The following is a 12,748-nucleotide window of genomic DNA, read 5'->3' on the forward strand; positions in this document are numbered from 1 at the left end:
GGCTTTTGTTTTGTTTTTCTCTAGAAAAGGAGAAGTGACATGTTGCATACCTTTGTCTGAAACCAAATTTTAAAGTAACAAATCAACTTAGACATTTCCAAACTCTACTACACTATTAAATCTGTAAAGCCTTCTGGGCCTCAATCTACTTGATAAAACTCTCTTCTCAATTCTCAGCTGGTATCATCTAAGTGCAAATAATTGACTTTCTGGCACCCAGAAAAATAGCTCCAGCAGCCATTTACACTGCAGAACATAATTATCACCTACCTAAAATAACAAGTACGTGAAGAAAAGGCAGAAAGGCCAGAACTAAACCCTAATTCAGCAACATGCTGGTTTTCCACAACTAGAGGGCAGACTTATATCACTGGAGAGTTCCAAACACAGCCCTACAACTTTTCCTGCAACTCCACACAAAACCCATGTCAAGAATTTCCTGATTTGGCTTTCAGTGTGACCTAAACTCCCCATCTCAAAACACTTTCAAACCCACATATGGAAACTCATGGCACTTGGATGGAACCGGTCACAAAAATTCTTCGAGAGCAGCGCAAAGAAAACGCTCGAAACGCCTCGGAAACGCCCGAGGCGCTGGGCCCAGCTCTTCAACAGGCTGGCTCCACAGAAGTGATCCATTAGCCTGAGGACTATGCTTCAGATGCAGAAGATATGGATACATGAAAAAGAAGTGTCCAGATCCAGTGAAAAGTGCCAAAGCGCCAGGCCTTTGCCCAAGATGCAGAAAAAAGGGAACACTATGCAGATCAATGTTATTCCAAATATGATATAGATGGAAATCTTCTATTGTGAAAAATGCTCCCCACCATGTAAAGATAATAGTATTAGTAATGATTCAATTACCCAAAAAATTCCAGAAGACAGAGCATTTGGGAAATGTCAATCAGATCCTATCTATGGGGTCATCAGCTGATTCCCCAATGGTTCAGAGTTCTAGGGATTGTTGGTACTGAGTTTGTAACCTTTATTATTTTTGGTTTTTATAAGTAATACTGATAAATAGTGATTGTTGTTAATATTATATGAATGCTTTAAAAAAGTTGTCTTAACCCCTTCAAACACTTCCTGTTGATAAGTTAATTATACTCAGGCTTTTGTGTTAAGAATTATTATTATGGTATTGTAATATTTGCAGGCAGCTTTTATGTGTTTTACTATGTCTTTGTGTGATCACCTACAAGACACATGTCTCTTCAGGATCCTGCCTTTTTGTTTCGTAACCACTCATGTGTTTGGTTTGGTTTTAACTACTCATATGTTTGGTTTGGGTTTTTTTATCCAGATTGCCAGTTACATGGTTTTCTTCAGTTACTATTACAGAGGTACTCCAGCAGAGAGTTCAGTTGTAACATTAACTTCTTTTTTTTGAGTTTCACTTTTGTACTAGGTAATTTCATTCAGCTGCACTTCCTCCACTCTCAGTGTCCAGATCCAGGCTCACAATCCCGAATGTGACCAAATTCAGATCTCTGAAGAAGAGATTTACTGTGTTTGAAGAATCTCTATCCTGACAGAAACTTCGGAGGGATTCAATTACTGGATGGTTTGATTGGTTTTTAACCCTAAGGGTTCTTATTCATAAATGTTATTTCTAAGAGTCTTGTTTTAAAATGTGTTTAGTGATGCCCACCAATTAGAGTTTGGGCTCTGGCCAAGCTCTAGCTCTACTTGGATGGAGTGATTGACAATCAACCCAGATGTTTTCTGCATCAAAACAATTGGCAATTTGACCATATATGACAGCTGAGCCTATTTTCAGAGGGAGTTTGGAGAAACATGAATCTGGACATGATTTCTCCAATTTTCTGTTGTTTTAAGGTTTATCAGCTGTCACAGACTCTGAGATGACAGTTCAGTGTTGTAGTGCTTGGTAACTCTATGATTTCACCTGTGTTATTGATTATGTGTATTATCTAATTGATTCCTAATTGCTGTGAGTTTCTTCTTTACTACATGCATTGTTTTGCTCTTGGTGTATTCTCCTGTTCATAACCAAACAATGTTAGTAATAGCAACTTATTTTGGTATCTTATATTTCTCTGCAATTTTGCAAAACAGAACTGATCAATGTTTTATTTTCACATCAGGACTCATTCTTCACCTCCGGGATTTTGAGAAAATCCTCCAGTCCCTGCAGGGACGTGGATTTGTTTTTGTTTTAACAGGTACAAAGTCCAGGTGGATTTCAGTGAAGAATGTGAAACTCTTATCAAGTGCAAGAAAACGCTGACGACTCCACAAGCAGGGAAGAAGACACACAGATGTGGACTGCACAGACATTCCAAGCCTTGTGCTTTGCCCACAGAAGATTGTGGACTTTGGGTTTCTTCATGGGTGTGAGAATTGGTGATGTTGTAGAATTTTTGCTAGATGATAGCTTAAGCAAAATATGGGGTGTGGTCAAATGTGTGTCTGACAGATGGTTGACAAGGTTGTCAATGCAGTGTTTATGGCTCAAACAAGAAGGGGCGTTTGGACCAAATTTCTCCCTGAGGCTCTTTATGAACCTCAAGAATTGGAAATTCTTGGCTCAGTGAAGATGGATTTCTGTATAGTATTTAGTCTTCCTGGGTCAAAACAAAATAAGGACAAAATAGCAGATGTGACCCCAAATCACATTATATATAGAAATGTGACATCTTGGTGCAATTTCACAGCAAGATGATCACACCATCCAACGGGGTTCCATTGCAGTTACCACAAGGAGTCTTTTTCATTTGTGGGACAAAATTTGGCCCGCCAGCCCACCCAATGTCAAAGGTGGTCCATACAGCATTGGGAGACTTTCTTTACTGACACCCAACATGACAATGATAAGGGAACAAAGATGTAGAGGGAAAAGATCTGTCAGTTGATACGATCCCAGTTGTGATGACAATGTTAATACATGGAAAAAAAGCCAGAGATTTATAACAGCTTCTGCCACAGGCAGCTGCAGGAGCAGCCTTGAAGCAATTAGAACAAACAGGGTGTTAACTGAGTAAGCACTCTCTGCTACCTGTCTCCCACTGAGCAATTTATTAGCTGATGTTCAAGGTGTGAGACAGGTGACTCTGCCAAACAGAGCAGCAATTGATTATCTTTTGTTAGTGCATGGACATGGATGTGAGGAATTTGAAAGAATGTGTTGCATGAATTAGTCTGATCATTCAAAATCTATTCATGAAAGCATACAACAGTTAGAAGATGGAGTGGCCAAACTCAGGGAAGAGAATGGGTCATGGCTGGATGGTGTGTTCAGTTGATTTAATCTTGCACCAGCATGGAGACAATTTTTGAAGAAAGGTGCGTACGTACTGATTGGTGTCACAGTCCTTTTAACATTTGTGCCATGTCTGCTCTAGTGTGTCTGATGATGATGATGAGGCTGTCAAAGGAGAGGTTTTGGTTCAAAGAGAAGGGGGAGATGTGGAAACCCAGGGCACTGGGAATATTTCTCTGTCTGCTCTGGGGTGCCCTGACCCCCAGGGGAGCACTGACTTTGACCCTCATCCGTGGAGAAAATTTCCTAGACTTCAAGATAGACTAGAATCCACCAAAGTGTGAAATAGATTACAGAAAGTAGTGTAGGTGTATCACTTGGTGAGAAATTTACGTTTTGGGATTTTTAGTATGTTGTGGATGGAAGCAAGAGCACAGGGTGTTGTCCTGGGTTTCTCCTTCATGATTCTTCTTCCTTCTTCATGGGTTTGAGTGGCATTTTGTAATTGGGCAGAAAAGTCTGCACTGGGGGCTCTCTGGGATCAGTTATTGGGTTAAAAGGGAAAATAATCTAGGTGTCAGTTCTTAATTGGATAGTTTAGCCTTAAGAGACCTTGTCACAAGAGATTGTTTGCCCTTTTTGTGCCTTCTAATGAAAAGCTGCCGATTCACAGCAGTGAGACTGTTTTACTGATAAGAAATAATAAACACCTGAGTCCCAACATGAACTACTGTCTCAGGTGCCTTCAATGCAGACTCAGAGAAACCCACAGCTGGGACCCCCACAGCCACAGTGCTGACACACTTCTGCACTGCCTCCAGTGCCCAATGAGAACAGCTTTGAAACAGGACAGCCCATGAGCTCTGTGACTGAAACAAGAGCTCCCTCCAGCAGTCAATTACCCAGAGCTCTACACCCCCCCTTCCATGACCAACCTGCAGCAGCAGTGCTGTGCTTCTCTCATTTCAAGGGTGCAGTTGGCTTTGGAACAGACAGGACCCCCAGAAAATCCCAAATAACCCTTACAATGCCACTCTTACAAGCCCTTGGTGATGAGAAGGGTCCTTACCACTTTATTGTGCTTCTAAGGTTAGGCTGGCTGACAGTGCTGTCATCTATAAATATTGTTGAGCATGAGCTGTATTTTTTCGTAAGCTGCCCAGGAGAAACCTTGGGGGAAAAAAAGAAAAAAAGAACTGAAATACATTCAAGAAGAGGGATTCTGTAAGCTTTTGTTTAGCACACTGAATTCTGGCTTTACACCTCAAGTGGTTGCTACTGCAAGGTAAGCTACCCTGCAGTCATCTAGTTCCAGCCATCATGTGTAAGATAAATTTATAAACCATCCCTTGTAATACACAATATTATTTTAGATAATTTACAGCAGAAACACTGAGCTAAAGCAGCAAGTCCTGATTTCCAGTTCTCTCCCATTCCATTCTTCTCAGTTTGTGTCCCAGTCTTCTCTCTGTGATGTACTCTATTAGATTTCCCTGTGACTCCATAATCACCTTCTCCCTTCTTTTACACCCTATACCTTTCCAGTTCCTGGCTATCCAGTTTAACATTTGAGGGTTTGTCATGTTACAGTTTCAAAGAAAAGAAACCTTTTCCTGACATGGCTCCCTTCACACGTGTCTTGTTTAGCATCTGGAATCTGGAAGCAGAGTACTGCTATTACCCTTACTTTTACTGTTCTTATTTAGAGCTAGTAATATGCTCCATCATCCATCCTAATCCTGACCATTCTGTACTGTAAGAAATCTTCCAGTATAACCCTACCCAGGCTTCCCTGAGCATTTTCAGAGAATGCCTTGCGCTAGAGGTAGGGCATCGTAATTGAGGGAGGAATTTCAATCAAACAATTCAAGATTCATTCTGTTTTCACTACAGTTTTTTTAAATGCCTTGTCTAAAACTTGAAGGTCTTCAATATGAAAATGCTGACACCCTTCAAAACTCAACAGCTGCCTGGGAATATCTCCCATTCCAGCTGAAGTTTGCCAGCAAACACTACAATCACACTTCACCTTGGTACTGGCAGACCAAAGCTGGAATTATAAAGAGAGAGAGAGAGAAAGAAAAGGGAGAAGAATCACCCCCACTCCTTGCATTATCATGCAAAATAAGAGACTTGAAATACCAATATCTTACTTTATCAGTAGACACTTTTGATATTTTTAAGCTTTGTTACTAACTTCCATTCTTACCTTTACTAGTCAATTATTTTTTATCCATCTATTAACGACATTGCATCTTTTTTGTTTTGGCTGTTTTTTTTGGTAAGTGAAGTTCCAAACCAACTAATATTTGTGGAAGAAGCTCAGAGCATAATTTCAGATTTTAAACTAATGGAAAATCACTTGTTTATCATACTGATGATATTTGCTCATTATTCTCTTTTCACACTGGATACACTTTTTAAAATAAGTCCTGTAGCAATACTCAATCAGCAAGTCATTCAAGACTTGCCATCTTGGCTGAGAAATTAATGCAGTTTTATTTTTTGTTTAAAAGAATACAGACAGGTTGGCCTATATTTTCTTTCTTACTGTTCTGAAATACTTAAAACTGACCAAAAAAAATTCATTTTTATTCTTTTGAAATCAGCCATTCTATGCTTTGTGATATTGGGCCTGCTTATTACTTAGAGACAAGCAAAGATAATTCAGTTTTACCCTTCTAAGGAAGATCTGGAACATGTGTAAGATTATATACCTAGAACTACTACAGTTGTTTCCTTGAATTTGTCTTTGGCCCAATATCCTAATATTTACACAGAATCCAGTTTACTTACATGATTTATATGGTTACTCTTCCTTTTCTCTCGCACTAGAAAGAAGGAAAAATAATGTGAACTGAAAGGTTTCTCAATTTACATTCAATAAAGCAATTCTATTAACCTAGTTTTCTAAAGTATGTGAATATTAAGAGTTTCAAATTTTATTTTAGGTGTCTTGAAAAGTAGTTTGAGGAAAAAATACCATGGTTTTATCAAGCTAGTAAGCTACATGCTCCTTCTGTCTACCCACGTGTACATTTAGGAACAACTACTTCCCATCATACTAAGGGGAAACACGTCTGTGCTTTGAACAGATGCTGTGTATCATGAAAACCAGGATGATTTCAGATAGTTCAAACAGCCAATGTCCAACAGCAAACAGAAGCAAAACCAGCACACCCTGAGCCTGCCAAAGGCACACAAGGAGGAAGTGAGGTGCCCAGCATGATTTAGGTGTTCTCTCTCCTCCCATGAGCAGAAGGTAAAAAGGTATTTCACTGTACAGAAGATGCTGGCACAAGCTGTGCATGTATTTATCATATAACTGCAACCATGTCATTTGATCATTTTAAACTGGGTTAGTCTTTCAAAAGAAACTGCAAGGTTAAACTTCCAGCTATGACAGCAGCAATACAACAGAGTGTTAGGGAGAGCTGCACACATGCACAAAGTATACAAATGTGACCTGCAGGGACAGGCACCTCTCCACAGTTCTAACCTCAGATCTTCACCACTTTTTAGCAGGACACATTCCCTTACACTTTCAGAAAAACTGACAATTGGAAAAGAGCATCCACATTTTTTTAGTCTTTTTTCATAAATCAAAATTCATAATCCTGATAGCATCTCACTGAGAGAGAATTTCTAGATATTAATTCTGCTTATTCTATGGAAGGTCAACTAAAGTAGAACAAGGGACATTAGAAAATTATTCTGCCTGACTTCTCCATAAGAATTAATTAATGCAATACAAACTCCAGAGAATAGTTTAATAGTTACTACCTCACCTAGAGGACCCTTTTTCTGCATGAACACAAATCTCCACAATTCAATACGTTCATTGGAAGAAATGCAGACGACATTTAGAAGCAATACTACCCCCAAGAAGGCTGTGCGCGTAGCTGGAGCATTTCAGAGCAGGGCTGGAAGGCTGCACAGTGACTGTTCATGAACTCTGTCAGTGTGAGCTGCACCTCCAGCACTGCTCATCTCAGAGGTGTCTGAAACGAGCAGGTCAGGCCCTCTGGCTGCCTGAAGACTGACCTCAGAGGCCCCAAAAAAAGAGGTCTTTACATCTCTTTGGTATCATCTCTTCTGGAGGAGCGGGCTAGTGCTTGTTCCCACTGCTCACAGATTATCTGAGCACTGCAAAGTTGATACAACTGACAACTCTACCACTTGCCACAAGACTGAAGCAGGACAGCAACTGACAGACCTGTCAAAATAATTCTTTTCTGTGGCAAAGCTGTGCCAAGTTAAAAGACACATTGCAGCTTTCCATCAACACATCCAACCCCAAGTGCATCACTTTCTTAGCAAAACAGTGCTTCAAACAAGAACCAACCATAAAAGAAACAGAAGCATTTAAAAAAGATTATCTTAAACTCTGTTTTAGTTGCAGCTTCAAAATGTCCTACTGTCAGAATTTGACAAAAGAATTTTTATATGTGCAATATAGAAATGCCTCTGTTTTTTAACAGCCTTTTGGAATGCACAAGCTATAGCAATTGTTTCAAAACTGAGTTATGAGGTAAACACAGGATCTGCAAAGAAACTGAAAATTGAGTTATTACTTAAATACATGATCTGCAAAGAAATTGAGAATCCCAATACATTTATATAATTAAAACTGGGATTGGAGAATATTTATCCTCTGAAACTATTAAAACAGTTTAAAACAACATATTCAAAAACAATTGGTATAGACTAATGGCTTAGGCTTATTATTTATTACAGAAAAATTAATTTTTTTTCAATTACAAATTGAAAGAATTTTTTTTCAATTACAAATTTTTTTACTTTAAAACAATTTTTGAAACAGTCCTTGGTCATTAAAAACCACCATTGCTTGAAACTTGAATTATACTAATGAAGACAGCCTTGCTCCTTCAGACTACTAAGTACTGCACTCTGAAATCTGATACTTAAGCTTTTAAAGATCAATTGATTTTAAGTGTTAGGTAAAATGGTCTACAAGCAAGTTTCTGTGTAAATACATAAATTACTAATCCCTATGCTTTGAAAGAATTGAAGCACTGTTCTTGAGCTGTTACTTTTGGTTACTTTTCCAATTTTTTCCTGTTTTTTCGTTAAATTGGAAAAAAAACCTTAGCTTACCATCTGTTTGTGACTTGCTCAGGAAAATTGTGCTGGCTCTGGGATGATCAGATGGATTAGATTCCAAGGCTAAATCTGAAATAGGAAGGACAAAAAAAAAAGGAGATACTTTTAATGAAAGATAACTGCAACAATTCCCACCCATCCTCAAAGTTCTCAAGCACAGTGATGGAAACATGATCAAACCCATGTAGACTGGGCTGTCTCCCTGAAACAGAACTGTACTTTTGCCAAGATGAATAAAAATTTTACATTTTTCCCTCCGAGAAAAAAAACCCAAAAACTGGAGGGAGATCTCAAAAATCCATTTATCTTCAAAAAATCTGTGCCCCTGCATGTTAGGGTAGCTGGCTGTGGGACATGTGCTCAGTAGTGAGCAGAAAGCTAGAACTTTATCAGGAGAATAATTTTAAGAAATCATACCAAAGCAACAAAAAATTATCACTGCTGATCTTTCCCTCTGTGGTCTTTCCCTCTATGCTTTATGTACCAAATACAGCAGGAAATAATCTCTGTGGTCTTACAAAAGAACCTAATAAGTAATATTTACAGTGCTGATAAATATCAAAACATGGAGCTTACACTATTCAGTTCTTTTGGAACTTCAAATAAAACCATGTAAAGCTAAAAGGGAGTTACTGAAGAACCAAATGACTGCTTTAATCCTTTGCCACAACAGAGCAGTGATGGCTTTAGAAGAGGATATATACTCCCTTAGATTAAGATGGAAGCGATCACTAAAGTTTGTTGATGAAATTGTGACCATCATGATGAAATTCTGAGCTGCCTTAGCTTTGACAGTAGAAAACAGCTGCTCTGAGGAAGTCATGCTACAGACACAGTGACTTATGTGAACACATGAACAGAATAATCTAGGACTGTGATCCTCTAAGTCCTGGAAGAGCAATTTTGCATCCATTTACAGTTGTCACTCTTATGCCATGCCAGCCATACAAGCACACACACTCCTGCATGAGCATTGCACTCTGAAGTGTTCAAGCTGGGACACCAACACAGCTGCCACACCCCTAAAAAGAAAAGCCAGCTAAGAATCACCATCAACTTTTAATTAAAAAACCCCATAATCTTTCCTGCACCCAACCAACAGAACTCTGCCAAACCACCAAGTGCCTGGGTGCTGGTTTTAACTGTGTGAATGTCTGTGCCACAGCCCCCATGCACCAGCAAGGGAATGTAACTGCAGAGGTGCACGGCTCCCCAGACTCCTCATTCCAGATTCCCACTGGCAATGCACACCACTGCTGTCCAGACACTCATGTTTTCCAGGTACTGGGCTTTACCACACTGCTGATCTTAGTCCAGCCCTGCTGCTCTGGAACTGCTCCAGGACTGTGGACCACTATAATTTTGGATCTCTACTGTTTAAGTAGCCAACATCTGTTTAGGAACACCAAGACTGTTCAAAAGGGAATCCCTCCTCCTCTCAAAAAGACCAGAGTCAGCCATGAAAGCAGATCATCTTGTGAAGTTTTAAAACAAGTTAATTTACAAAACTAGTATTTCCATCGTCACCGTACTGTGCTCATTCACAGCACAGTGAACAGATACCTGAATTTATTCATGCAGTAAAATGGAAAAAGTCCTGGCTTAGAAGCCCTAGAGTGGAATTTGCCTCACAGCTCATACCTCGAGTACTTCTGATACACAGTTGATTCTCTGAAAAAATAAAAAACCCAGCATGCAATAGCATGCCATATTGCCACATTTTAAGTACCACTTGTAGCATCTTAACAAAATAGGGTAACTTGTTTAAAACTTGTCCACAAGTCTGACAAGTTTCTAACATTGATTTAACAAAATCACATTTAAAAGACAGTATACAGCTTCTAATGCTAGCACTGCATTAACAAACTCAACACAAACAGTGATTCAGAAGTGGAAGTATTTTGCCAGCCTACCAGTAACTGAAGTATCATCAACAGGCCAATCAAGACTGCAATATGCAGACTTAAAATACAGATTATTATCAGCAAGTTATGACGCAAACAGAGCAAATGACTGAGAACTTACTTATTTACAGTTCAGCAGCAACTTTTAGAATAACTGGGTAAGTCAGGTTAGGAGGTTCTCAGAGGTCTCCAGTTCAACCTCTTCCTGAAAACAGAATCAGCTTTTGGTAGAACATGAGGCTGCTCAAGGTTTTACTGTGCTGAGCCTTGAAAACTTCCAATGAGGGTCCACAGAGCCTAGATCACCTTTCCCATTTGGGGACTAGTGCCTACAGGGCTATGAGAATCACTATGGAATGGGAGGGAAGAGCTTGTAGGACTGTACAAGTCTTGGGCCATATTTAGGGAAAGGCAGCAAGGAAAACTGGGGAGAAAAAAGCACAGGAAAACTGAAGGAAAAGGGCATTGAAGTCAGTAACTCCTAACACAGGACTGACTCCATGTTTCTCCTTGGTGAATTTCATAGGGTTGGTGTTGGCCCAGTGTCCAGGTCCCTCTGAATAAGCAGCCTCCAGCACACTGACTGTTGGCTGTCATCTCCAGTTTGGGCATCCTCCATCACCTCCTCCATGTCACTGATAAACATTAAGCAGGATAGATGCTTTTTTTCCCAGGGAAGAGACAATACAGGATAACACCCATCCTCCCTCACCTCATTAAAAAAATACACTACTATCTTGACTTCCCTATGGTTTTGATTTACTTTGAAACCATCTGACTTGTTAATGCTCACTTCTTACATTGCTTCTGCCTCTCCTCATGCTCTGCCAGTCTCTATATCCATGTCCCTCACATGCTAAAAATCAGGTCTAGGACTAAAAGCACAAGAATGAACATAACCAACTTTCATCCCAGACAAGACGTCTCTGCAATGTCCTCTTGTCATTCCAGGCGAGAAGATCCACAGCACTGCAGCATGCACTGAGTGACACAAAATTGACACGGCCACACGAGTCAACCCCCTGAGCCAAGCAGACCCACACATTTAAGGTGAGGAACAGAACTGAAAGGATCATAGACCTCACTGGCTCCAGTTCCATGCTGGCTCTGCCAGACACTTTCTGCTGGATGAAGCCAGGTGTATCAGCAGCCACAGCACACTGAACCCACAACACAGATGATACAACCAGAGTTAAGGTACTAATAGTCCAAGACACATCACACAGCCCCCAGTATGAAATCCCACCAGAAATGATCAAGACCAACTGTAGCTGGGTTTGTTATTCCAGGATAACATGGCCCCAGCAGACACAGTGTACCTGCTTTGGTCTGGCAAGAGCCTGCAAAGAAAGATGCATTTAACAGACCACTTGCCTGCAGCTTTCCCCTTAGAAGCTGCCAGAGAACTTTAACCATCCTGCCTGTGCCATTTGCCCTGGACAATGCTTTTTTTCTAAGCAATGGAAAAAGCAGTCATGTGATTTGCTCATCCTGAAAACTGCCAATGTTGCTCATGAAATACCAAAAAGCAACAGCAATACAGCTGAAGGAAACATAAGGCAAGAGGCAGATAAGGGCATGAGCAGAGGTAAAATTTAATGGGAAACAGCAAAAGAAAAGGCAGAGGAAGAGATAAATCTGTCTGCAAACAATTTGACTCACAACCAAGCACAACTCCTAACATTCATCCTGGCAGCACTTATGAGTCCAAAGCCAAGATACCAGCCCTGAAGGTAAGTCTTGAGTAGGAGCTGCATCAGAAGTTGTATGACAGAAAACTCAAGCTTCACAGTAAGCTAACAGAAAAAGAAAGCATGTATAGCACAGGATAAACAGGAATAATAGGAATTAAAACATGCAGAAACAAGAATGAGAGAAAGGAGAGGAACAACAGGATGATATAAAAAGCAAGAAAACAGCTCCAGAACATTTTTGCTCTAGAGGCTATTAACTCAACAGAAATCAAACCACTTTCTATCAGACGCTCACACTTAGTGATAAAGAGGTGAGATGGGAAGATTCCCACCAGAAATTAGGTCTATGAGAGCAGAACAATAATGCTGCTACACAAGGGCCCTTCACCTGTCTGAGAACTGTGTGTTAAAAACAACCTTTCCCCTTATTTCCCTGCATCTCTCAGAGCCATTTACTCATGTGTACTACCAAGCTGGTCAGATCAACCCTGCCTCCAGGTGGAGCAGAGAGAAGCCTGAAGGTGCTTCCCTGTGCCACCGTTCCCCCTTTGAGGAATCCTTTGCAGCTGGCTTGCACTCCAGACAATCCCAGCCACCTCTGCTGCTGCTGTGCACACACAGTCCCCACAGGGCACATCACTGCAACTTTAAAGGCAATCCTCTGCCCTAGCTCAGGATCTTGCATCCTTTCCATAACACAAAATCCACATGAAGACTTTATCCGTGCCATGTAAGAATGTGTGTAGGTTTTAGGAATTTATTATGCTAGCTACTTATCTATGGTTTACATACCTCCACGGGTG

At 40.3% G+C, this 12,748-nt stretch overlaps 1 protein-coding gene across 1 annotated transcript in view; it reads right to left on the reverse strand.

Moving 5' to 3' along the window:
• Positions 1-12,748, reverse strand: part of CCNYL1 (cyclin Y like 1) — a 37,073-nt gene that overhangs the window by 15,963 nt on the left and 8,362 nt on the right. Inside the window, exons 2-4 of the mRNA XM_036386623.2 lie at positions 8,342-8,416; positions 6,020-6,054; positions 4,293-4,393 (exon numbers count right to left, since the gene is read on the reverse strand). Of these exons, the coding sequence (XP_036242516.1) occupies positions 4,293-4,393; positions 6,020-6,054; positions 8,342-8,416 (211 nt within the window). The remainder of the gene's footprint in view (positions 1-4,292; positions 4,394-6,019; positions 6,055-8,341; positions 8,417-12,748) is intronic.

This window comes from Molothrus ater, chromosome 7, assembly GCF_012460135.2.
Source record: "Molothrus ater isolate BHLD 08-10-18 breed brown headed cowbird chromosome 7, BPBGC_Mater_1.1, whole genome shotgun sequence".
NCBI lineage: Eukaryota > Metazoa > Chordata > Aves > Passeriformes > Icteridae > Molothrus > Molothrus ater.